At 39.8% G+C, this 27,434-nt stretch overlaps 3 protein-coding genes across 3 annotated transcripts; 2 read left to right on the plus strand and 1 right to left on the minus strand.

Annotated features, from left to right (window-relative positions):
• The first annotated feature begins 1,473 nt into the window (after nt 1-1,473).
• Nucleotides 1,474-4,898, plus strand: LOC117462801 (GTPase IMAP family member 4-like). Its single transcript, XM_034105164.1, has 3 exons — nt 1,474-1,608; nt 1,797-1,868; nt 3,016-4,898. The coding sequence occupies exons 1-3, from the start codon at nt 1,500-1,502 to the stop codon at nt 3,945-3,947; spliced, it is 1,113 nt and encodes a 370-aa protein (XP_033961055.1). The 5' UTR covers nt 1,474-1,499; the 3' UTR covers nt 3,948-4,898.
• A 116-nt stretch (nt 4,899-5,014) lies between these two features.
• On the minus strand, nt 5,015-9,486 carry LOC117452393 (GTPase IMAP family member 8-like). The gene is made up of 3 exons (XM_034091004.2): nt 9,322-9,486; nt 8,144-8,968; nt 5,015-6,058 (listed from the first exon to the last, which is right to left on the minus strand). The coding sequence occupies exons 1-3, from the start codon at nt 9,341-9,343 to the stop codon at nt 5,259-5,261; spliced, it is 1,647 nt and encodes a 548-aa protein (XP_033946895.1). The 5' UTR covers nt 9,344-9,486; the 3' UTR covers nt 5,015-5,258.
• Nucleotides 9,487-13,698: 4,212 nt separating this feature from the next.
• Nucleotides 13,699-16,959, plus strand: LOC117454833 (claudin-9-like). Its single transcript, XM_034094040.2, has 2 exons — nt 13,699-13,797; nt 14,385-16,959. Exon 2 carries the CDS (start codon nt 14,575-14,577, stop codon nt 15,241-15,243), a length of 669 nt encoding a protein of 222 aa, XP_033949931.1. The 5' UTR covers nt 13,699-13,797; nt 14,385-14,574; the 3' UTR covers nt 15,244-16,959.
• The last annotated feature ends 10,475 nt before the right edge of the window (nt 16,960-27,434 follow it).

The following is a 27,434-nucleotide window of genomic DNA, read 5'->3' on the forward strand; positions in this document are numbered from 1 at the left end:
AGTCTGAATGAAACGGCAGCTCTCAGGTGATCAGGTGTGTTTACCAGTGTTGGGACTAACGTGTTACAAACTATGTTTAGTTCTGACTCTGTGGACAGAAAGCTGACCAGTCCCTGAAGACCTGAGAGATCTGGATGGTTCATAATTTAGCAGGTCAGAAATGTATTTTGGGCCTAAACCATTCAATGCTTTATAAACCAGCAGCAGTATTTTGTAATCTATTCTTTGACACACAGGAAGCCAGTGTAAAGACTTCAGAACAGGAGTGATGTGATCCACTTTCTTGTGAGGACTCGAGCAGCGGCGTTCTGAATCAGCTGCAGCTTCCTAATAGATTTTTTAGTGAGACCTGTGAAGACACCATTGCAGTAGTCGAGTCTAATGAAGCTTAGCGCAAGTTCAATAAGGAAGACCTAACACGAGTCACTTACACGTCACTCGATGGCTCCCTTCCCCCCTCATTAAATATGAGGGCGTCACCCCTCAGCAGCCAATAGCTGCACATGCTAAATTCCTTTAATGCCTGCTCTTCCTCCCTGTCAGTTGTCATTTGCAGATGACCGCAACCCGCCTCCACCCCTCTCGCCTCCAGTCTCCTCCAGGACAAAGCTAAACCTTCCTTCTTCAGACCGGTCTCACCTACTCAGCACCACCACCAGTGTCTAGACCCCAGGGATTTCATCGGAGCGGTGCTTTCCCTCCTGAATGATTATCCTGCAAACCGGGGCCTAATCGCCAAACACCATTACATTCTCCTGTTGTATTATCAGGGCAATCATTTCATTCATATGACGTGTAAACAATAAATATGTAATTCTTACATCACGTCTCTCCGGTTTGAACTGAAGATAAAAGCATGGACAAGTTTTTCTAAATCCTGCTGTGACATTAGTCTTTTAATCCTAGATATATTTTAGGTGATAGTAGGCTGATTTAGTAACTGTTTTAATGTGACTGTTGAAACTCAGGTCAGAGTCCAGTAGTGGGATACTTGTACATTAAATGTGCGTTTCTGTTTACTTACCCTACTAAATCTCAGAGGGGAATATCATGCTGCACTACATGTATCTGCCAAAACAATGCTCAATATAAAGTAGTTCTTTTTTAATAGCTTTAAAAACATTTAAATGCTCTGATATGTTTTCAATATTGATAAAAACATAATAATATAACATTTTATAAAAATAGAATACCACGAAAGCTGCTTTGCTGCATAATTAAGATCCTCCTTAAATACATTTCGCCAATTATAATACTGCACTTTTAGTTAAATATCATTTTTAAACTAGTACTTTACCTGTAATGGTGTATTTTTAGGCTATGGTATTTGTACTTCAGGAAAGGATCTGAGTACCCGTACACAAACTGCTCAGTGTATTCACGGAGCTGTGGACAGCCTCTTTGGGGATGCACTTTTCAGATGTAAACTGAAGACAATAGAAGGAAATAGGAAGCCCCCTTTGCAAAGGCCAGGCTTCCAGAAGTTTCCCAGAAAATCAATGTCTGAAGTCAAACCACGGAGCTTGTCTAAGTTCACAACTCAGGCCTGGAACAACACATTTGGCCACCTGGGAACTGGAAAAAGTGATATTGAAGTAATGGCTGAAGGTAAGACAACCTATCTGACTTATGTTAAAAATAAACAACCGTTATCTTTTATCCCTGTGAGATGTAACACTTACTGTGACACTGTGGCTCTGGAAAGAGGGAAATCGTAAAAACCTAGACCTTGATAATGATGTTAGTGACTAATAGTGGAATTTGTTTTTGTCTCAATGGAATAATTTCCATTACAGCAATACCACTGCGAGAAAAGAAGCAGAACACTCTTCCTCGGGCTGATGGGTGTGGTCTGAACAGCTTTGACGGTATGCTCATTCATTGTCTCATGAAATCTCTAACTATATGTCTATACCACCTTCTAACAAGAAACACTTTATACAGGCTTAACCTGATTGTTTTGTTTGTTTTGACCAAATCATTTATTTTAGGATTTCCAGGTTGTGAAAAATCCCTTTGTCTGGTGTTTATTCTTCTCTGGTATTACAGGGTCTACCTTTGGCTGCTTGATTTTGATGGCTTAACAGGAAAGATTGTCTCTCGCACATCTATAACTGCAGACTAATTTCTTTAAAGTCACTTATTAACTTTTTGAAGTTGTTAAACGAGAGGTGTTATCAATGTTACTAAGCTATAAAGGATTAGGCCACTACAATAAAAGATACAATGTTGTACATTGTACAAATTATTTATGAGCTTTTTTGTGTTTAGTGCTTGAATGCTTCCTGACGGATTAAAGCTGCACCAAGTTACTATAGGTCTACATTTAGTGTTTTGCAACAAAAAGGTAGTCCCATTTGGCCAATAGACTTGTTATTTGGATGACATCATTAATGTGATTCATGCTTTAAAAAATCTGAATAGAATGCGTAACAATCAACGTCCCTTTTCTGTCTGAGGTGAATGTAAACGTGTTTGCAGTCGTCTCTTTAGCAATGATTTTAGTGCCCCAGGAGATTCATTTAAGCCGCAGTATCACAGTTGGCCACATACGGAAAAGTGGGGTTAAAAAATCTTGTTAACATTGTGTCCAGTTTAGAGCTTTTTATTCTCTAGCTTCTCATTTATTTCATAGTTTTTAACAGAAGTAAGTACTTCTGTGGATTGGAAATAATGTTTTGACCCAATCGTAAAACTACTTCAGCTTTATCACATGGTTTTACACCACGTTTGCTGGCCCATATGCTTGAGTTCTTTGTGAATTGATGCCACCAAATATCAATTAGCTAGAGGTTATGCGTGGCCTCACGTGTCTCCACAATACTAAGAAATCTACTTTGTGGTCCTAGGGGTGAAGTCTGTACTATATGGAGGGGTATACACCTCCTTCAAAGAGGTCTTTCACAACCATTGCAACCCAAATTGTGCTTAATAACCAACACACTCATGCTGATTAATGGAAAACACATTAACTAAACATTAGCAATTGGCTAAACCTAAATTCTGCTGTTCCAGCTGGGGACATTTCTGGAGGGTTGCGGATTGTCCTGGTGGGCAAGACTGGATCTGGCAAGAGTGCGACAGGAAACACCATCCTTGGGAGAGCTGCCTTCAAAGAAGACCCGAGCCCTGTATCTGTGACCAAACACTGCGAGACACAGAGCGGGGAGGTGGACGGGACTGTGGTCCAGGTGATTGACACTCCAGGTCTGTTTGATACAGGCATCACAGAGGAAGAATTGAAAACCAGAATAGAGGAATGCGTCACAATGTCCGTGCCCGGCCCTCACGCCTTCCTACTCGTGATCAGGCTCGGAGTAAGATTCACCGAGGAGGAAAGAAACGCTGTGAAGTGGATCCAGGACAACTTTGGGGATGATGCCTCCATGTACACTATCATGATGTTTACATGCAAAGATCAGGCCAAAGCTGACAATGCTCTGAAGGAGTGCAAGGAGCTGCGCAGACTCTCTATTATGTTTGGACGCCGGTACCATGCCTTTAACAACAAAGACCCGCAGGACCAAGTACAGGTCAAAGATTTGATTACCATGGTCAAGGAAATGATCCAGGAAAATGGGGGGAAACACTACACCAATGAGCTGTATGAGAAAGCCCAGAGGAAGCTGAGGGAGGAGGAGGAGCGGAAGATACAAGAGGAGGAAGAGAAGAAGGATGAGGAGAGGAAAATATGGGATGCAGAGAGGGAGGAGAAAGAGAAACAGAGAGAAAAGGAGAAGAAGGTTAAAAGGAAGAATATACGCGTGGCCTCGGCTGCTGCTGTTGTGCTGGTGTTAGCGGGGGCTATCATAGCAGTGGGGGCCGACACCACGGTGGCTTTGGCTCTAGGTGCTCCTGTGCTCCTGCTGGGAGTGTTATGTGGTTTAGCTGCTTTTTGTGTCTGGAAGGGCATAAGATGCAAAGCGAAAGCAAATGTTCCGGTATAGAGGTTAGTGACTAAGACAAGGTGACATACAGTAGAAGTATACTGCACTCATGATTGTTTAAATTAATCTGTGAATGGTGTTTTCGTATTATCCTGCATTCTTCTTCGAGGATTATTAAGTTTGGACACAACATTGCTATAACTGAAGTATGTGAATTAAATGCTGGCAGTGAACAAACGGTATGACATGCAATACGTGTTTTCTTCTTTTTGTTTTCTTTCCTCTCATTTATCGTTTGGAGCTTAGATATGAGACCCATGTCCCGAGTTATACTTGAACAACATAATAAGTTTGAATGTGTTGACATGTTCTCTATAGATCTCATAACGTTTGAAAGTACATTGGGCATGATTTCATAACTTATGGGATAATAAAATGTTTATGGATGTGCCGTTTCCATTGTTTTATTATTAGTAACATTATGAGCTCACTTCCCTAAAGGAAATGAGAGACAATGGTCAACGTCCGCTGACCGATCACATTTAACTGAGGAAGCATTCTTAACAGAGCCACCTCTGACAATAACATACCAACAACATGATGAATTTAGACTGTTTAACCAGTTTGCAATCAAATTAGGGTGTTGTGTCATTTCCAAAGTATGAGGAACATAAAAGAAGTACAGTGTATCTTTATATAGATATGTTTTACAGGTTCTGACAAGTTAGATCTTTTTTTGTATTTCTTTAAAGAAATTGTTTTTAGGGTAATCATTTCCATCCACTGTAAACTATTTGAACTTATGACATGCTCTTGATATCTAAGACAAATACATTTCCTCTGTGTTTCCTTCCTATTCCTTTGGCCAATTCAAAGAGAGGATTTGGCCATGTTTTTGAAAGACTCAAAATCAGAGATTGTACTGAGGTTAAATTGTATACAATTCTGTACTACTCATTTCATCCATTATATCATTACCAAAACACACAAAATAAAAATTGTGGGACCCTTTTTTTCATTTGTGATGACACCATTTTTAACCAATACAGCATCATCATCAAATAAAAAATGTTCAAGACAGAAAACACCAAACATCTAACATTTCAAAATAGACATAAGAAAGAGTGACATTATTTTTCTTTAAGTCATGTTTATTGATATGAATGTTTTACATCTGTCAACTTTACATTTTATCATGTGAAAAAAAAGATGGAGCTGTTGAATTAATAAATGATAATACATGATGTTATGTATAGGTTTGACACCTATAATACACAATGAATGCCTTACTGCCTAAAGTGGTTACTGATGCTTACAACATATATGTTTTTAGTTTTTCACAACAATGACCTTACAAGTTAGCTTGAAGGATCATGGCTTTACATCCGTTGTTTTAGGTTTCATCCACCACCCAATGGCTTTAGAAATCCCTGCAGCTGCTGCTAAAGGAGCACCAGCTACAGGGGAATTAACAGCAGTGGTGAATACTGCTGCCAAAATCATGTTATTACTCAAATTGTCCATAGTAACTGCCCACTTGCTCCACCATTCCTTTGAATTCTTCTTTCTCTGGGTCTCTTCGTACATGCTCCACGTATAATGCTGGTAACAATTCAACTGCACCATCTTGTCTATCTTTTCAAACAGATCAGCCACCTGAGTGTGGTTTTCCATGCATGTATTTTCAAACACAACGTACCCAGCTGTATAGATACTGAGGCACTCTTTGAGCTCAGGGTGTTGGTATAAATGAGTCTCAATGGACTTCTCCTTGAGCTCATCCCCCCTGGTGAAAAGCACCAGTGTGTGTTTGGAGGCTTCCTCACCAAAGTTGTCTTTGACCCACTTGATGGCAGACTTCTCCTCTTCTGTGAACCGTACATCCAGTCTGATCACCAGCAGGAACACATGTGGTCCGGGGTCAGTCAGTGTGAGACTTCGCTCTATTTCAATGTTAAACTGTTTTTCATTCATTGATGTGTCCAAGATACCAGGAGTGTCGACCACAGTCACGGTTCTTTTATCAAAGTAGCCAGACTCTTTGTTAGAGGTCTCTGTCACAGAGGATGGAGAAGCCTCTGAGTTGAAAACACTTTGTCCCAGGATGGTGTTCCCTGATGCACTCTTTCCTGACCCAGTCTTCCCCAGCAGGACGATCCTCAGGTCGCAGTCTGTGGAACAAATAAAAGAGAGGCAGTTGCTTTGAATCTTGAGTTTTAAGTTAGTTCAAATAAGGAGTACTAAAGCCTGCATATATGCCTAAACACAAGTAAAGACACTTACCTTCTCTTGAGCTTAAACCCATCTTGTTGTAGAGGTTGAAAAACCACACAGAACCGATTTCTATCCCCTAAATCTGCCAGTGTTGTCCAGCCTTTATTTCCAGATCACACTCTTCATTGCTGTGTGTTAGTCATTCTCCCTCCCTCTCCCTCCCTCAGTGTTTTCCAGTGAAATGAAACTCTCTGTCTTCTCCACCACGCGGTTTCCCTGGAAAGTGAAACTTTCAGAAATCTGTTTGGGATTAAAACATTGTTGAAATAGTTTAGACATCTTAAATGCTAAAGCTTGTAACACCCTAATCTCAGTTTTGCCTCCACCTCTTAAGGAGACGTGTCATTATTACGATCAGATTCAGGATTTTGGTGAATAGTGTGCCCTTCATTGGAAAAAGTGTAGCAACTTTTTTTTAACAAGGCTGCGGTTCTGTTCACGCTAAGCTGCACCACTTTGTTATCTTTACAAAACAAATATTGAATGTAGGTTTGGTTACATTGATCAACTTTGATAAAACTATTAGCAATCATAAAAGCATTTTGGCAGCTGTTGAATTGTGCTAGCACAGTAACAGGAGTTTCAAACAACCTTGTGACCTTTCATGTAAAACAAATCAGGTAGATCCTAATATAACTTGTAATTGTGTAGGAGTTTTATCTTAATATCACGTGGACCTTTAACTTGAGACTGATGGGTGATAAATGTGGTGTTATGTACACTGACTGAAGTTCATGTTTTTCTGTTAGCATTGCCCCATAAGAGATTTGTGTTTTTTTTTTACACAAGATCCACAGTGGGTCTTTATCTTATGCAATCAACCAGACTTGGTTTATGAAAAACAAACAGCAGTGTGGAGCCCTGGATGATGTGGTGAGATTTCTTGCTTACACAACAGGCAATCATTTCTAATAGCGCTTTTTTTTAATACATCAAACAACAGTTTCAAAAGTTAAAACCACATTGTTTTATTTCATTATGACTAGTACAATATTGTTATGGAAATCTGAGACCCAATACTGTGGAGAGTACAAGTCAGAGTGATCAAAACAAATAAATGGTGAAACAGACAGAGTTGTCTTTCTGGTTATTTATTTGAAGCTTCAAATACATAAGATACAATACAAAGTCACAGGTCTCACAGAGTATAGGATAGTCTGCGTGAGTGTGCGCAGTACAATATGGTAGCAAAGCTTATATACAAGAAGGAGTGGGAAGTTCAGAAATCTGTCTTCACACAGTCACATATTGTTATTAGACACCTGTCCTTGAGCGGTAGATAGCATAACGGTTCCCAGAGTAGGGAAGTTCTTGTGTGACTTTGTGTGAGTCTCAACCTAGTAGCCAAATCAGCTCTGTGGCCTTGAAGCGCTTGGGGATAAACCCACGGTAGAGTATGAGAAGAAAACAGCACATATCAGGAAATGATATAGGTGTTTTACAATGTTTTGAGAAGCTTTTGGTTTAAGCATATAAGGACATAATAAAAATGTCCACTACAATATACACAAGGAAGAATAGTGTTTTCAATACAAAATCATTTTCAGAATAAGAGTGTACAGAATCAATATAAGTTTGGTTATTCAGAGTTTATATATCGTGCAATGCAGATTGTGTTTGATATTTATGAATGTACATTAAGCAATGCAATTGTTCCTACATGTATTCAAAAAAGGCAATCAATGGAATGACTTCACAAGTTTGCTTAAAGTTACTACGAGGAACTTTCCTTTTGTGTTGCTCTGACTGCAGGTTCTGGTTCTGGTACCTGTATGATATCCCCTGCCTCAGCCAAAATCAGACATGTATGCACCAATGACAAGTATTCAGAATAACCTCGTAAAAAAAACCAATCTTGAATTGGATTGATGGTCTTGTTTACTACAGTATGTATATAGTCATATAGAGGCATCATCTATTACACAAAGACAGGTTAAAAGTTCCTCTCTGTAACTTTAAAGGATCATAGCTTGATATGACTCAGTTGTCTTTTTTAGGTGTTATCCACCACCCAAGGCCTTTTAAAATCCCTCCACCTGCGCCCCATAGAAGTGGTGTTACGGTTTCAACTACTACTTCTTCTGCTGCCACAGCAGCACCAGCACCAACACCAGCTGTGATTGTTGCTGCAGTTAACAAATCAGTACCGTACTTGTTCAAACAGTTTCCACACTTGCTCCACCATTCCCTTGAATTCTTCTTTCTCTGGGCCTCTTTGTACATGCTCCAGGTATAAGGGTTGTAACCATTCAACTGCACCATCTTGTCTATCTTTTCAAACAGATCAGCCACCTGAGTGCGATTATCTCTGCATGTGTTTTCAAACACAATGTACCCAGCCGTAAAACAACTGATAAACTCCTTTAGTTTAGGTCCCTCGTATAAAAAAGTCTCAATGGACTTCCCCTTGAGCTCATCCCCCCTGGTGAAAAGCACCAGTGTGTGTTTGGAGGCTTCCTCACCAAAGTTGTCTTTGACCCACTTGATGGCAGACTTCTCCTCTTCTGTGAACCGTAAATCCAGTCTGATCACCAGCAGGAACACATGTGGTCCGGGGTCAGTCAGTGTGAGACTTCGCTCTATTTCAATGTTAAACTGTTTTTCATTCATTGATGTGTCCAAGATACCAGGAGTGTCGACCACAGTCACGGTTCTTTTATCAAAGTAGCCAGACTCTTTGTTAGAGGTCTCTGTCACAGAGGATGGAGAAGCCTCTGAGTTGAAAACACTTTTTCCCAGGATGGTGTTCCCTGATGCACTCTTTCCTGACCCAGTCTTCCCCAGCAGGACGATCCTCAGGTCGCAGTCTGTGGAACAAATAAAAGAGAGGCAGTTGCTTCGAATTCTTTGGAGTAAGGAGTACAACAAGTGTTGTTGTGTGCTGTGCTGAAGCGCGTTGCACTTTGCACATATACTGCTGTATATACTGTATACCCCTCAGTGTATTTATTTTTATTTATGCATTTTACATCCATATCTTTACTTGTATTGTGCATTTATTTTGTACAGACTGCTTATAGATGTGTATATAACTGACTGTTTGTACTCTGGTTAGACCCTCTTAATTTTGTTACACTCTGCTTGCATTATGTAATGACAATAAAGTCTAATCTAATCTAAAAGCCTGCATATACGCTTAAACACAAGTAAAGACACTAACCTTCTCTTGAGCTCGAACCCATCTTGTTGTTGAGAAAAACACAAATCAAAACTGACTTATTGCACAAAATCTGTCTTTGCTTTTCTCAACCGTTTCTTCCAGATCACAGTGTGCCTGTACTTATTTGTGCTGTGTTACCCCTCTTTTTGACTCAATGGTTTCCCTGGAAAGTGAAACTTAAACTGTCCGAAGGCTGGAGACTTCATGCAAAAGGACCAATCCCCTTTTGGCATGCATTCTTAAAGGAGTCATGTTTTTGTCCCTCCATGTTTCACACTGAAATATTGTTTAAATTAGACAAAGATGTGAAATTACAATATAATCAGACCAGTGTTCAATCTTTTGTGGCGACTAGGGCGATAGGGGAGCAAACATGCTATTCAACAAGTTTGCATTGCAGCTATCAAAGACAAATACAATTTGAACCAGACATTGCTGCCAGCTTGATGTACAGTCAGGAATTCTAATTCTCAGCTAATCAACAAAACCCCTTCCGGCAATAGGCAAAATGCAAATAATAGGCACTCTGGACCAGGGGCGTTGCCTGGACCTGGAAACATTCGGGGCTTAGCCCACAGTGGCGGCGCTACAGTCAAATGTTCTACTGCAAGACTCCCCACACGCACATACACAATTGCGCCATCTGGTGTCACAAACGTGTGCCTACATTAGCTTTGTTACGGCAATGGATTGTGGGAGATTCTCATAGCAGGTGAGGATCTCTTGAGGGTAAGGTGCCTGCCTGTATTATCTCGGTGGACAAAATGTATGTTTTTATTTTATAGGACAATAACGTACTGTTGTGTTTGTTTAGTTTAATGTTAATTGTTTAATGCTCACAGTCACAGCAACATGTTTTTTGTGTGATTGGCTATTTGTTTTATAAGATTTATCAACGTGATCATCAATAGCTAATCTGAGCAACAGAACCCAGCTCACGTGTCCTTTTATGCTGTCCATTGAAATGCAGCTATGTGAGTTTTGTACACCAGTTTATTTATGTTTAATGTTTCACATTGCTCCACGTGATGCCTCGACTACAAAGTCTTCCATGTTTCTATGCTTCTTCCTCTGTGTCAGTTTCAGGAATATCAAGATCATTGCACAGGGCCTTGGTCTTGTCATAGACCTCATGTGCTTTCTCGTTACTTTGGTAATTGTTCAGTGTGTTCTCAACTGCTGTTTTGTAATCTACTGCCTGCACCAAGTCAAGTGTTTCTTTCTGCAGGTATTTGTGCAGGCCCTGAGTGTTGAGAGAAGTGTCTGGAAGCCCTGAGTGGTTGAGAGCAGTGTCTGGAACATGACAGCATGTACTGTAGATGGTACTGCATGTTCAAAGCTTGCTTTCCAGTCCCTTTGCTAGAGGGGCTGAAAGGCTCCCTAAAGTCTTGATCAAAGCAGGGAGGTCTTTGACATGCCCAGCGAACAAGTTGTTTGTCCCCTACCTCTAGCTGTTTCTGAAATGTTTGCAATCTCTGATGGTGGACAAGAGATGTGGAGAAGAAAGAGTAGAGACACTCCAGGAGATCAACGCAGGTATGTGAGTTTTGTACACCAGTTTGTATAAGTTTAATGTTTCACATTGCTTGTGAAAAATATACTACCACTATACGATCACTGATGTTTTGTTGTTGACTGGACACTTATTTTGTAAAAGAGGTAGCATGAGAGGATCTCTTAAGCAATGCAGCTCACGTGTCCTTTTTATACGCTGTCCATTGAAATGCAGGAAAGTAATCACCAGCTCCGAGTGATCTGTTGCCGAGGGGACACTACACCGGAGTTACATAAGCAGAGATAAAGTGCTATTTTGGGGGGAACTCACCTCCTCTGGGGTCCCCCAGGAAGATTTGTTTTTAAATACTGAAGTTAAAAGCATCAATCTTGTGCACTTTGAGAGCAACATTAAGAGATATGGATACATCTCTCAACACCCAGATGTCAAAAAGAAATCAAAGAATCAGAATCAGAAACGAGTTTATTATTTAAAAACACTTCATTTTCCAATTAAATCATAAACTATGTCAAATTATTAGAAGTTGTTAGTAATCAGATTAAACAGAAAAAGGGATGGAAGGAGAAAATAATAATCCCTCATCTCTTGCAGCTTCCCTCATCTCTTGCTGTTTGCGGTTGAAATGATCTCTTTTGCTGGCCAAACATGCTGGATGGAAAGCAGTGGTGTCTCACTTGCCTTGGCCCTGTTTCTGCAGTCCCTAAATCAGTCATGTTACCCATTGACTCTTGTCTGTTCTGGTGTTCCTGTTCATTTTTGTCTCCATGGTCGTTCTTGTCTGTTGTATCTCCTTCTTGTGTGTCCCTTTCTCCTGTTCTCCTTTCTTCATCCTCTACTCCGTTTGGCTCATCTGTGATGACTGTGTAGGTAAACACAAACAAGTATGTAAGTCAATCAGTTTCCAGCTCTGTCAAATAAATGAATTTCAAGATACACAAATGTGTCTTCATTAAAATGAGTGTCACCACACTGTCACAACATGTAATACTAACCAATTGAAAATAGTTAAATGTACATTGGAAATCTCTTGTAGATATCACTGTTAGAGTAGTTATCTGCCAATAGGACAGAATCATTCCTATACAAATGCAGTTTGAGTAATTCACTTAATATATTTACTTAAAACTTTAATATAGTCATTTTCACTTAATACTCTAATATAGTCATCTTTCTGCATTCAAAACTAAGGAAAGCTGTACAATTTGACATGATGATGAGGAAAAAAGGCCTCCGACAATGCAGATCATTTTTTGATCATATCAATTTTAAGATGGGGGTCAAGGCTTAATATTTGGGAGCATAGTGTCCCTTGCCCCCTTTCAGGAGCCCCACTGGATTGGCTTTGATCTGAAGTATTTGTATAAAAAGCTTGTTAGCTGGCTGTCCATCTCATAATGTTCACATAGAAACTAGCTGTCAATAGGAAATATCAATCAGAAGAATTATATTTTCATGCAAAATCTGTCACAAAAAGAGGTTGCACATTTAAATGCAGGTGTTGTTATGGCAACGTCAGTGGCCAGACAGCCACATTTACTGCTGCAAATACGTTCAAACATGCTGTCGACACGTAAAGCAGTGGCAACTATGCCACCATTTCAGCTGACTTTTTCTCAGAAATACTGTCACATAACATCCATATATATTTCAGTGCTAGGTTGATGCTTAGCTAAGCTAACTATGAAACACTTTAACTGACAGGACTCAGGATCAACTACGACTGTAAGGTAGCTTCTAGCTTCATGTCGAACACAGACAGTAAGTCAACATTTCCCAGAGAGCTTTCTTTGAAATCACCAAGTAACGCTAAAAAACACAACATTTAGATTGTATGACAAAGTGTTTATTTAATATATCTGGCTAGCTATAGCTACTTGCTAACGGTTTAGCTTACCCGCGCGATTCAAAGTAACGTCAACGTAGCTATAATTTATGCTTTGCTTACATGTTGACATAACTTGTAAGTTTACTGACAGGTACATACCTTGTTCACCTGGCTCAGGTGGTGGCTCTGGGGTTGTTGTGTGAGCCACCACTTGAGAATTGTCGTCTTTTTTATTAAAGAAATGTCTAATGTCCATCTTCAGAATCTCCGCGTCCGGGGCTGACAGTTTAAACATTGTCACAGAGATGGGTACGTACCTGTCAGCCAATAAAACACGTTTATTTCCATGCAACTCTCTGATTGGTCTGGTGGCGTCGTCTTGCCTCTGTGTTGCATTCACTGAACATGGGAAATTACAATTCTGCCGTCCGTCCTATAGGTAAAGTAGGTTAATGTATTATATTATTGAGGGAGAATTTGTCCGGGGCTAAAGAAAAAACATCCGGGGCTTTAGCCCCGGATGCCTACCCCAGGCGACGCCCCTGCTCTGGACCCAAGCGCCTGGAAGGGCGGGATGTTAAGGCTGGAGTTGGAATCGTTGTAGTCTCTCTAATGCCATCTAGTGTCTCTAAAGAGCAACTCTCCATTTACCCACCTGCATGATATCAACAACTAAAGTGCTAGCTAATAAAGACATTAGAGTAGATTTTCTTCACTCGTTTTGTACAATGGGTTTGTTCAATGTTCCACTTGTCGGGTCTCCAATCTCCTCCTCGGCTCCATTCATCGCCTCAATATGGCCCCTCCGACTCCAAGATATGACAACATGGTAGCAATCAACAATGTCTGAAACAAAGTGTCCTTGTGCTGTATTATTCTGCATAACTAGCTGTGTGTGTGTGTGTGTGTGTGTGTGTGTGTGTGTGTGTGTGTGTGTGTGTGTGTTTAGTATGCAGTATTACACACTGCTGCCCTCCCACACCCCTGTGTATGAAATCCAGAGAGACAAGCTGGCCAGTCATAACAGAAGAAAGACACCAACTACTCACATCACACGACTATACAACCCAGAAACGACGAAGAACCATCAACCTGCTCTCTTTGGACATCTGATTGTGAGATTATTGATTAAAAGGTAAGATTTAAAGTTGTATTTAGTTGTAACTGGGAAAATTAGAAGAACAGGTCCAGATGGAAAACTTTCAATGTTTTTATTCTTAATTACTTTACTGTTACATTACGTAATTATATGATGTACAAATGTTACAAAAAAAAATGCCATGCCATTAGTTCAGATCTATAATGACTTGAAGCACTTGAATACTTGAATGCTTCAACGCAAACATTATAATTTATGTATCAATTACTTATCTCTGTTAGCTTGAATTTCTGATGTAAACTTCTTATGTACGTAGAACAGTAAATTATTCAGAAATGATTGAGGAATTGAAGCCAATGGGTGCCACACAATGTGATCAAAACATTTGTTGACAAACTCTCTCCAGTCATATGCTTTCTAATTTAAAATGTCACTATACACTTAATTTAAAACGCTCCTACTCCCTGTGGAGATATATGAGTAATGTTTTCTTTACAATTTCCAGGTTGGATACACAATTATATACAAATGATCCTGTTTGGGGGTGGAGTATTCATCTAATGTGTTCATTTAAAATGTTCTTCCATGAATTTAATGTAATGAAAACTGTCATCTAACAACAGGTAGTGAACAAGAAACTGAAGAGAAGAAGGGGCTCTCACAGTCACTGGACATTTTACTGAATGAATCAACTCTGTGAAGGCTTGACTTTCATCTACTGAGTGCTCAGCAGCATCGTAGTGATTGGACTGAGGTTATTCTAAGGAACATTTCTCTTACATTGAGAGCACATTCAAGTGTCTTTCAGCAGCCATGGCTTCAACAGGTCTTCAGCTGCTGGGCTTGGTGTTGGCGGTGCTGGGTTGGGTTGGCGGGGCGTTGGTGTGTGCGGCTCCTCTGTGGCGTGTTTCCGCCTTCGTGGGGGGAGAGCTGGTGATTGCCCAGGTGGTGTGGGAGGGACTGTGGATGAACTGCCTGTCTCAGACCACAGGCCAGATCCAGTGCAAGACCTATGACTCCACCCTGGCCCTTCCTGTGAGTGCCCAAGCCGCCCGGAGCCTCACTGTTCTCTCCCTGCTCCTCTGCCTCCTGGCCCTCATGCTCGGGGTGGCGGGGGCCAAGTGCACTCACTGCATGGGTGATGGTAACCAGGCCTCCAAGGTTCGGGTGGGCAGGATAGCAGGGGTGCTCTTCCTGGTGGCTGGCTTGGCGTTCATGATACCCATCTGTTGGACCGCCCATGCAACTATCCGGGACTTCTATGATCCCAATATCGCAGCACCTTATAAGAGAGAGCTGGGCCCAGCGCTGTACCTGGGCTGGGGGGCCAGCCTGCTGCTCATGGTGGGGGGCTTTCTGCTGCATTTGGGGTCCTCTCAGCAAAGCAGAGGAAGACTGCCTACTTTTGCTGGAGTGCTGAAAGACAACCCAGGTACAGGTGCAGCCGGAGAGGGGAAGCCACAGGAAAAATCTTTTGTATGAGATGATTTTGTTGGACAAGAGAGATACAAACAAACACAGAGGTCGCAACCTTGTCACACAAGCTTCAGAAAATCATAAGGTCACCATCTATTGGAGGGTATTCAGCCTATAGCCTTTTATATCTTATAAAGCGGTTAAAGGATTGCATTTTATTTTGAATTTCATTAGTCATTGGTAAATGATAGTTTGACATGTATTCATTTATTTACATGATACAAAACAAAGGGTTTGTAGTAGAATTTACATTATTTAACAGCTTTCTCTCAGAGTAGGAGTTGACATGCATTGTGGGAGTATTTAAATGTTTTGAGCCTTACTAATGTGTGTGACTCACATTTCTTAAATTCCACTCTGCCTCTGCCTATGAGTGTGTGTCTCTGTGTGTGTGTGTGTGTGTGTGTGTGTGTGTGTGTGTGTGTGTGTGTGTGTGTGTGTGTGTGTGTGTGTGTGTGTGTGTGTGTGTGTGTGTGTGTGTGTGTGTGTGTGTGTGTGTGTGTGTGTGTGCGTGTGTGTGTGTTGTGTATGTGTGGGTGGTCTGTGTACAGAAGACCAGTGTACAGTATATCTGTGTATGCTGGTGTGTTTACTGAAAACATGTGAGGGGAATTATTGTGTATTTTCTTATTATGAATGTTTCTGAGCATTTGGCATTTCTGAGCAAATTTTTATTTTTTATTTAAATGTATTTTATTGTTTTATTTTATATTAATTTTAACTGGGTTTTGTATATGTATTTCTACAGTACTTTCTTATTGATATCAGGTCCAACACAGCAATTTTCCCATATACGTTTTAAAGCTTTTTTTTTTAAACTGACAATTCTAAATAATCAACAAAGTGTTTGTAATATTATACAGCAGTAGTAGTTTTGTTCCTTTAGTTTACTGGAAAATGCATTGCTTATCTAATGTTTTAATTTCTGACTTGATGTAGTTTACTAAAATTACCATTATAGCCAATGCCATGTCTTACATATATTTCAGAGATGTAGCAATTCTTATAATGTTTACAGCTTCTCCCACTGTACAGTTGTCATAATAATTATTCAGTACATGTACATAAGTGGGAAATTGCATTTTCCAGCCTTATTTTTTGTATTGACGGTGCTGTGTATAATTTATAACTACGGAATAGTTGGCCATGGGGAAAAACGCATTAAGATGCAAAATAGGATCCCAAAAAAAAAAATTGTCACTCTGACTGACGTGATCAGATTATAAAAAATAAAAAAGCAGCACATGAGTAATTTATATTTACTATAAATATCTACTGGGCCAATCCGGATTTATGGTGGTCCTACTTTGGCCCACGGTCGCCCACTTTGTGCAGCCTGGTCAAAAACAACGAATGAGCATGCAGGTCCATTTTGGGTCGAGGCTTTTGGAAATAAGCAATGTCTACATTCTCACTCCAATCCGACATGTATTCAAATGGAAAACCATTATGATTATACCCAAATAAGAGCCCAAATCATTATTTTACCTTCATGTGTTGTAACAGCAGATATAGTACAGTAGGGGGCAGTAAACACACAGTAACTGAACTGCACTCTTGAATGAACAGCCATTGACAAGACAATGTAAACACGACATCTTAATAAAGCAAGTCGGAGAGTCCAATATGGATGCTAGTTTATAGCTTTTATCAACATCTTGTCTGTGATATTTGATATACAATTAATAGTATGTCAGTTTGTCTTTCTGCTAAAATATGTTGCTGTGATTATTAAAATGTTTGATTTTCGATGATTGTCAAATAATGTCATGTCTTTTTTTCCTACTTTGGACATGGCTCAGTTGGTCCCTGAGTGGACTCATATTAGGCAATTCAAATGTAACATGTTGCACCAGTATGGGTTGTATTGCTTTATAGTTGCTTTTGGTTGAGAAGCTGCAATTGATTTGTGGGACAACTGTATTGGACACATTATAACAGAAACTTAAACAACACGGTGCCAACAGTCGTCCAAAAAAAGGAACAGAAATTCAACAGTGACTTTCTGTAGTTTATGTGCTGACTTGCTAACTCTTGATAACACAGGACAGCGGATTTGTAGGGGATAGGGAAAAAGAACTGCATGCAAAGACCAACCTGATCTCACCAGAATGCGTGACTCCACCACGACTCCTTAACACCTCTTTTATCGTGGTGCACACACGCATTTCTACAACGTCCCGCAGTGAGCTTTTATTCTATAAAACGTTTTTAAAATCGACTTTATAGCTTGTAGTAACTCACGGGAGGCTTCTTTTATTTTATTTGTATTCATAACAATTTTTATTTTTCGTCAGAATGTAAAAATTACATTAGTTACGAATTTGTGTTCTCAAAAAACAGTGCATTGTGTGTAATGCAACTGTGATTGTTATTAAATTAGTTAGTTTTTAAAGAAGGCCAGAGCATCAGCTGTGTCAAATAGATTGTTCCCTTTAGTTAACGTTATTTAAAAGATAATGATCATGTATTGTATTACGAGTAGGGTTGGGTATCGTTTGAATTTCCACGATTCCGATTCTACTTTTCGATTCCGGTTCTTAACGGTTCTCGATTCCGATTCTTTGAGGGGCAGGGTAAAAAAATGATACATGCTTCTTCCACCAAAAAAATTACATTTATTCGAGAAACTTTTACACAGGTTAGTTTAAAGTAATATTCACATTAATCAGTCTGTTTATATTCACTGCTATGTAACTTTAACCTGAGAACCCCTGAAGCTACAACAGTTCAACTTTTAAAAACAGTTCTTGTTGAGAAAAACAAGCATATCTGCCTTCTCAGGCATACCGGGAAGAAATGTTTGAACATTTTGAAGTAAAATGCTTCAATCTGGTGCACACGCAGAATTACTAGAGACTAGATCTAGGGGGTACAACTCCAAACACCCATATGAAAAAGATCGGTTTACATTTGAATAATTAAATAACAAATAGCCTACATGTAATGCATTTTATTTTTGTTGTTCATTCATATCTTATTTTACTATTTTATTTATGCATATTTTTTTATCTCTCCAGTCTAAAACGATGTCTGGTTTACTGTCCTATAGTATACATTGGAATGATTTCAAACCTGTTTTATCCCAATAATTATAAAGGAGTGCCTTGGAAATATGTGTTTACATAAATTGTGATCAAAACGTTTGAGACCCACTGAGATAACTTAGACTAAAGTGAACTATCTAAACACTGAGAGTCCTTTACCTCACTGAGCTGAAGTTATCAGCCTCTCAGTCTGACTGGAGAGGACTCTCCCTCCACATCATTGTAGAAACATCTTCTTCTTCCGTAAGAGCAGCTAGCACCAGATGCTAATAACAACAGCGCCGGTTCCAGTGCACCCTCGTGAGCTGCGGTTGCCAGATAAGCCAACATCCCCCATTTTCATCACTTGCAGCGCCCAACGTACAGGGCAAATGAAAAGTGTAACCGGGAATTATGAATGTTGTTACATCAAGGCCGAAAATTAGGATGAGCACCAACGGTCAAAACATTTATTTTTTCTCCCAGAGCTGTCAGCGCAGCGCCTCCACAGATCTGGCGCCCTAGGCGAACATTTATAATGCCAGTGCGACAGGCCGGCCCTGGTCTCAGGTTACACTGTAGGAAATGTAGATACAACGCTACATTTCCCGCCCCGCTGCAGTCATGCAGTAGGCTACGGAGAGCGGCGAGAAACATTTCCTCAGGAATCGAAAAGCGGAACCGAAATTCACATTTCTAAATGATACCGTTGGAATCGAAATGTTGGAACCGGTTCCGAACCGGAACCGGTTCTCGGTACCCAACCCTAATTACGAGCGTCCATTCCCATTGGCAGTGGCGTTTCTATATGTACAAAAGTGGTGGGGCACAAAAAACTCAGATGTCTATATATAAGCTTCTGCAGAGAGGTTCATGGCTGGTGAGGCACTGGCACTGACTCTTCAGGTTTACAAATATATTAAATCAAAATATAATATTATTTTCAAAAGCTTTTTTTGTCTGATGCTTCAATTACTTTTAAACAGACAGTTCAACCGAAGGATACCCAACAAAATGTAATTTTAACATTTAAATATTGAATTGCTCTCTCTTAGTAAGATCCCATTTTCAATAAAATTGCAGTCTTACCTTGACTTGAAGATTAAGTCCATTTGCCTATCCTTCTGGACACAAATCTCTATTACTTTTTTGTAAAAGTCCTCCTTATCTTCTTGTAGTTTCAAAAGTGTATCATAAATCTAATCTAATCAATATATTTTTTATTCTCTGAGCATGCGCAGTGTAGTTTTTGCAGTCACCGTTCACTTAGACAGTCAGAGGGAGGGGCAGGATCAGGTTTTGTCCCACATGGCTCTAAACAGCTCAATAGGCACACACTGTAGACACTAATTAGAAGAACATATACTAAAACAGCAATGTACAGACAAATCAGATGATTAAACATGATCTTAAAATATATTTTATATATTTTTTAATTTATTTTTTGCATTTTGTTGTAATCATTATTTTAATACTTTCTGCTGACACTAGGTGGGGCTGTGCCCCACCTGCCCCTAATGACCAGTCGCCACTGCCCATTGGATAACCGAGGATTTTTCACCCGGAAGTAAGTATTCTCCTTACTGTCGATTGATTTTACAGTGATATCTGCACTACTCATCAACTCAAAAACACCAAATTATCCTTGTTAATTACACAACATTGATTGGCTTAAATTGTGTACAATGCTTTTGTATTTTTCCCCTTCGATTCGGAGAAACGAATATTTTTTCGGAGTTTTTGGATGGCAGAAGACACTACACTACCCATAATCCTCAGCTATTGTTTGGGACTACACCATGTGCTTATCTTGACAAACCCAGTGATCAGTCCTCAAGCTCTGTGATTGGATGTTGGAGTGGCAGTGCGCAAAGTTTACACAGAGCTTCAAAAAGCACCTTGAAATGGAATGAAACCCATCGACGGCACACTATTCAAAACAGGAATCCAACGTGTCCTATCCCCCCCCCCCCTCTTAGGTCGCAGGGTCCTCCAACAGTGCAACACAATAAAACAGATACACAGAAAAAATAGTGAAATAGTGCAATAAGAGTCTATAAGTGATTGGAATCTTTATTTATTTTTATTTAACCTTTATTTAACAAGATAAAAGCATTGAGATACAATCTCATTTTCAATGCTGACCTGGCCAAGAACTGAAGGCAGCAACGTTACACATAACACATAACACACACATATAAAAGAGAACATAACTAAGAAAACAAAAGACAAAAAAGAAGTCACTACATTGTGAATATGATATATTAGATAAATAATTTCTAAGTAGCAGCCAGATGAATGTTATGGATGTTGTTTCTAAATTCAGGTGTTTAATAGTCTTATGGCCTGGGGGATGAAGCTGTCCCTGAGTCTGGTGGTTTTAGTCCGGATGCTGCGGTTCAGTTTGTGGCTGGGGTGATGGGGGTCTTTTATAATCCTGAGGGCTTTCTTTAAGGTTAATGTGGTGTTTTTACTCCACTACATTTATTTTAGTTACTTTACAGATTTGGATTAATGATGTGAAATATAAACAACCCTTAAATCAGACTTTAGTTACACCTGAGTAAAATTCAGTGAAGGTGATCGTCAAGTGCCAACAATCAGGAGAGATATTAATAGTTGGTGCTTGAGAAGACTAAACATTTATCTGCAGATCCGTATAAAGCATATTCATTACTCGTTATTCTCTAATCGTTCATTAAAGACTGTATATAATTGATATTTTGCACATCCCTTTCAAGATTTCAAGATTTTCTAAGGTTTATTGACATAATTATCATATACACAACTACGGTGTAGTTATGCAATGAATGCAAAACTTGGGTCACAGGTTCCTCAACAGTGCATTACAACACATCTATCAATATGTGTATACCTCCACCATTAAACTGTCATATTCTGCACATTTCTTATTCTATCTAACATCTTATAAGAGTATAATAAATATGTAGAATATCGGTTAAAATAAGTGCTTCAACATAGTTAACATTGCAGGAAAGTTGATTGTCAAGTTCCAAAACAAACCATGCAATATATTAGATGTTAAGTACTTTGTCAGGCTTAATCTGTAGATAGATACTCCCAAAGCTTTTTTCTTATTTAAAAGAAGACCTTAGCCTAAAGTATTCTTTAATGTTTAAATAAAGCCTTATTAGTTTGTCTGTTTTGCACATCCTCCTATCAGGCACTACACAGTTTTATTGTAGATATTATTTACAGTATCTTCTTGATATTTTCTATTCTATATTTATATCATTGACCTTCTACTTTCCCACAATTTTGTATGTATTCTTAATATTTAAATGTTTTCATCAAATATAACACATTCAAAAGTGCTTTACAAAATGACACAGCTGAAGCTCTGGCCTTCCTTAAAAACTAACTAATTTAATAAAAATCACAGTTGCATTACACACAATGCACTGTTTTTTGAGAACAAAAATTCGTAACTAATGTAAGTTTTACATTCTGACGAAAAATAAAAATTATTATGAATACAAATAAAATAAAAGAAGCCTCCCGTGAGTTACTACAAGCTATAAAGTAGATTTTAAAAACGTTTTATAGAATAAAAGCTCACTGCGGGACGTTGTAGAAATGCGTGTGTGCACCACGACAAAAGAGCCTCATTCACTTTACATTGGGTTGTTTGCGTGGTGCAGACACGTAAATGTAGCAGAATGCGTGACTCCACCATGCAATGCGGTGTTAAGGAGTCGCGGTGGAGTCACGCATTCTGGTGAGATCAGGTTGGCAAAGACCTGCTTTTGTCTGGAGTGTGCTAAAAGTTCTTCTTTCTTTAAAAAAACATTAAAAAAAGTCTGTAATCTTTCTTAAAATTGTATTATCAGGTGGATATTCTTCTACCCTTTACTCAAACGAGACAAGACATTTATTACTCCATAGCTCTTCCATTTTGCCATTCAATAACATTGATTGTACATATGTTTTCATAGAATATTTTATTATATGTATTTTATATAATATATATATATAATATATAATACTTTAATTGTATAATAATATCTGGTATGTATCAGAAGTCAATGGGGAACATTAAATGGAATGTTTTGAGAACAATGGAAAACCTTTCCATTGAAAGGTTGTTAGACTTTTCAATACCGAAACTGCTGAATTAAAAAAAACAATAACAATTTATTTTATATAAAACAGAAATAGCACTGACATCTAAATAAAGATGTGCGTCCTACTTTCCCATACATGTAGTAAAACAATTCTGAGTTTTCATTTAAAAACTGCTGACTTTCCCAATAAAAAAATCCCTCAAGATAGAAGGTGAAGTGAGTTATTTTTTCACTAAAGTAACAGCAGATGTTTAATAGCACTAAAATATATAAATTGGAAAAAAACACCCCCTGGGGGACGCAGAGGCATGACAGGGGGGGCGCGAGAGACCAGGAGAAACATTTTTTATTAAAAAAAATCATAATTTCAAAAATTATTGATTTGAAAATAATATGATACAGTACAATTACGTCTGGGTCTCTGTGTTTCATTCAAGCTCGGCTCTGTGTGTGTGTGGAACGAGTCATTTTGTGTACATGCGTGCGTGCGCGCGAGAGAGAGAGAGAGAGAGAGAGAGAGAGAGAGAGAGAGAGAGAGAGAGAGAGAGAGAGAGAGAGAGAGAGAGAGAGAGAGAGAGAGAGCGCACCGGTACCGGAGATCGTTGTTGTTAGCTTCTGGTGCTAGCGAGCAACGCTAATGGATACAAGGAGCTTTTTCAACAACAAGAGCCGCGTTCACACCGCAGTACTTTTCCCACTTTAGTTCCGATATAGTTCCGTAATGTCGCGTTCACACCAAAAAGAGCCGGAACTCAAATTAGTTCATGAGAACCTTCTTACCCCCTTTTCCGTCAGTTTTCAGTCGCTGCTATGCCCCTTTCACACCAACGCGTTTTCAGTTCTCGGAGCTAGAGCCTGAAAAGTACTGGTTTTTCCTATTCACCGCCTCTTAGCTCCGGAATCCGGTTCGTTTCCTGCTCCAAAAAATTGTCGGTATAGAAGAAGCAAGACTCCGGAGCTAAGAGGCGGCGTCGCTTAGGTCTCTCTTACGTCGAGGCGTGCAGGAAATTAAACCCACATCCCCTGAAAATGGGTCGACTGAAGAGTCTCGTCATGCCTGCCTACAAGCAGTAGCGCTGAGCAAAGTGACTAGAAGGCAACCACACACTTATAAAAAAAACACACTTTATAAAGTCAGGCAACACTTACCAGGCTTCGTGTGATTCTGTTTATTTGTACCTTACTTTGACCATCCGTTCGTTGTCATTGATCATTGTGGAGAGCAGGCAGACGTTTTGTTTTGTATTATAGCAGCTATCGGATGGAATCAATACATGGGCTGCACAGGTTGTTATGTCCGACTATCACAAGTAGAATCATAATGAAAAATACGCCGGTAAAATGTGCCAGTAGAAAACGGCTTATGCCACAATAGGATAGCAATAGCAAGTAGTCAGTTTAGCTTCGGTTGCTATACTAACATCACCCATTTTATACCAGAGAAACTTTCATATTCAGCGTTGTGATGCCAAACAGCGTCAATTCAGACTGACACACAATCACTTAAGGCAGGGGTCTGCAACCTTTTTGACCAAAAGAGCCATTTTGCTCCTTTTTCCAAAACATTTTTTTGTCTGGAGCCGCAAAACATATTTCATAGTTTTTATTGTTATATCAGACAAAAACTACAATTTTTTTGCATTTATTAGGCTATTTATTACATGATATAAAACTGTTAACCTCTAATAAGAAACAAATAACTCTTATAAGGAGAATTAAAAATAATACACAGGCCTACTTTAAAATAAATTAAACACAGCACTTGGGGAGTCCGCTGGACATTTGAAGAAAAAAAAATATTATTAAAATGGGCCCACTTTGAAATAAATAAAACATATAGCTGCACGCTGCACCCTAAAAAAAGTTAAAATATGCCTCTTCCTTCAGACTTTCTTACAGAGTCCCTCCTCCAACACACACGAACGCGCACATGACCAATGAGGGCACGAGATAAGTCTGTGCACAGATGGAAGGCTGACAGGCAGGTAGGCCATCCAGTTATTTTAGCCGGGCCGAGGCAGATGATTGGTCGTGCTTTTTACAGCGCTACGGCTTCCAGAGATTAATTTTTGTATGTATTTATTGTCAAAGCATTTAATATATTCATTGCTATCGGGACGTTAAGAGCATTCCATGGAATATAACAAAAAGTGTTTTCTGAAATAAATTACATACCCCATTGAATTATGACTGAAGATCGTCAGCTGTCTTCCTCTCCCTTGTTGTTCCTCGATGCGTAAAGGCTGCACCACCGTTGACAACTTCTCTCTACATATCAAACATACCGGTAAACCAGCATCGTTTGCTGTGAAAGCATATAACTCTGTCCACACTTAAATCCTGTGTTCCTCTGGTACTTTTCTTTGATTTATCCATAGTTCGCTCATCGAGCCGGGGTTTATTCGCCTCCAAGAAAAGGCGGTCGCGCGGGACCGTAGCACGATGTGACGCATATTTTAGTTAACCTAATTAAAACCGTTTTCTTTTTTATTTATGTGTCAGGGTATCACCTCAAAATACAAGATACGAAACATTTTCAACAATGCAACAAAATATAAATAGTCCTACAAATACTTTTATTTTATTTCCTTCTTATTTTTGTCTAAGCTCAAGGGAGCCAGAGCAGAGGGCTTAAAGGGCTGCATGCGGCCCGTGGGCCGCGAGTTGCCAACCCCTGATTTAAGGGGAACTGGGGATATGTATCGGCTGCTTGTGTGACAGTCAGACAGTGAATACTTCAGAGCGGCCGCTGCCATGTGAGCTAACCCGGAGCTAACGGGAGAATAAACTCCCGTGGAAGAGCAGCCAGCACTGCAGCGGTCGGTAAATGCCGCTGAAACAAACAATGAACCACGGCACTCTGGAGAAAAGTATAAGGTTGGAGAAGTTTTTATTTTATTTAATCTGGCTTCGTATGATTAAAAGCAACACGATCATCGACCCGATGCAGTTGTTGTTGTTGTGAGCGTGGCGAGCAAATCAGCGGTGTAAACGATGACGCAGCAGCGGCAGCACCAGTCGGGCTCTGGGCGGTGTGAACAAAGCAGGAGCAGAAAATGGAAACCGGAGCTGAACCAGAAAAGCTCTAGCACGGAGCTAGAATGGTAAAAGCGCTGGTGTGAAAGCCGCACTAGAGAGCAGGTACTTTCGTGGGAGAAAAAGGTTCCTATGTCTGATTGGCTGGGCGGTATGTAAACCACGCCCCGTAAAACTCCCAAAAAGTTTTGTGAAGCCGCCATTTTATCATCCTTATTAGCATTAGCCCAGCGCAGAAACGCAGAGAGACTAACTTATGGCAACACAAAATAAAACATGGGAGCGGTGGAGATGAGGAGGTGTCGGCGTTCTGGCGATTTACTCAGAAGGCTTCAGTTGAAGCTGCTGGGAGTCCCAGCAGCTTCTACTGAAGCCAGTCCCCAACTCCGGGGACTTCCGGCCGGGGACTTCGGGTGGCAGTATACGCCGTGAAGTTGTTTGCGGCCTGCCAGTAAACCCAAAGCAGAAGAAGTGACGTCAGCGGGCAGCGGCTTCATTTGCCTAATCCTTCCCCAGGAATGTATTCCGGTGTGAGCGCGATCTGTAGGGGAGACCAGGGACAGTTGCAACACTTTTTGGGTTTTTCCCCAATAAGTAAAAAACCATTTACAATAGGATAGCCATTTTGCTATATTATACATTATCAATATGTCAGCTACTGAAACAATGTATTTAAGATGTTTTTATGAAATAAGTACAGGTTGGAAAATGTATTTTTTTTTTAAAACTCAACTGTTACAACTGTCCTTGTGTACAGGGACAGTTGTAGCACATGCCAGGCACGGTTGTAACATGTTAATAACGGTTACCCTTTTCACACTACATGACAACAAATAGGGAAAGCTGTCAAATTCTAAGGCAACAAGATTTGAATGGGGTTTCACACATCCCCCAACAAACAATGAACAGGATAACAGATAACACACACAGCATCATCCTCTGTGAAGGATTAAACTGTTCTCTGAGAGGTGCTTCTACCTTAATTATGTAGACCTACCTCCTTTGAGCTGAGACCATAATATAAATCAGCTGCCTCCATCAGGTAGTCTCTCAAAAGCATCTCCTGCTCTGTTGAGAACACCTTCTTTGGTGTCCAGTAGCCTACTCTTGGGGGTGTTTGTGATCCCTGACTCTCCAACCTCAGCCTCTTTGTATGGAACCGGTACAGGGTGACATGGCATATATCCAGGGACTTTGCCACTTCCCTGAATGATTTGCCCTTGACTTCATGTGAGGCCCTCTGTAGCAGAGCAAGTGGCACTCCCCTGTCTGTCTTCCTCTTTCTAACATTTGGCATACTGTAAACACACGCACACACTTTAGGCCTATTGTACAGTATATATTCTGTTTATTTTTACAGGGACAATGCACACCAACCAACAATACAACTGTATGCTTGAATGAACAATGGATCATTCAAGCAAATGAGCCATCATTGTAAATGTGCCATGTTACAACCGTCCCGTTACAACCGTCCCAGGACCATCAGTCTTGCTTCCACCCCCTGTGAACCTGCCTGGTTGCTAGCTTGACCCATATTTAGTTAGTTATATGTTTAGCTTACAAAACAGTGATTCTAATAATACTAGTTTGGATTCCTAGACCCTTCACATTCCAACAGAAACTGAACAGGCAGATTCGAAGGATTTATTTCTTTGGAAATATTATTTTAAATACAATTAAATGTTGGTACAATTAATGAAAAATGTAACAACAACAAAATATAAAAAATATTTTTAAAAAAAAATGTTTTTTTTTTTAATGTTTTCAAATATTATTTTTTAGAATATCTAACAGAGGGCCCTGACGGCTCGCCACTGAGTTTGAGAACCACTGGCCTAAATTGAATTCAACTCATTGTAGCAACACCATCGTGTGCGAGACCCCTGCATATGAGGCCACTTGAATAATCATAGATCAACGGTCTTTCAAGTTTCTGCCAGGTTGAGAATGCTATTCTCCTTTTCCTCTTAAAGAGACAGGGTCTATATTTCGCCTCTCTACAGCTGCAGGAAGCATGCGTATCACTTTAAAGCCTCATGACAGTTTG

The sequence above is a fragment of the Pseudochaenichthys georgianus genome, chromosome 1 (assembly GCF_902827115.2).
Source record: "Pseudochaenichthys georgianus chromosome 1, fPseGeo1.2, whole genome shotgun sequence".
NCBI lineage: Eukaryota > Metazoa > Chordata > Actinopteri > Perciformes > Channichthyidae > Pseudochaenichthys > Pseudochaenichthys georgianus.

Bases quoted from the DNA above. Each gene is read 5' to 3' on its own strand.
- LOC117452393 (XM_034091004.2), bottom strand. From the start codon at position 9,343: ATGGGTTCGAGCTCAAGAGAAG. The intron at 8,969-9,321 runs GTTAGTGTCTTT...TTTGTTCCACAG, and splicing joins GGGTTCGAGCTCAAGAGAAG to ACTGCGACCTGAGGATCGTC. The intron at 6,059-8,143 runs GAGTCATATCAA...TTTGTTCCACAG, and splicing joins AACACCTAAAAAAGACAACT to ACTGCGACCTGAGGATCGTC.
- LOC117454833 (XM_034094040.2), top strand. From the start codon at position 14,575: ATGGCTTCAACAGGTCTTCAGCTGCTGGGCTTGGTGTTGGCGGTGCTG.
- LOC117462801 (XM_034105164.1), top strand. From the start codon at position 1,500: ATGTCTGAAGTCAAACCACGGAGCTTGTCTAAGTTCACAACTCAGGCC. The intron at 1,609-1,796 runs GTAAGACAACCT...TTTCCATTACAG, and splicing joins TATTGAAGTAATGGCTGAAG to CAATACCACTGCGAGAAAAG. The intron at 1,869-3,015 runs GTATGCTCATTC...CTGCTGTTCCAG, and splicing joins TGGTCTGAACAGCTTTGACG to CTGGGGACATTTCTGGAGGG.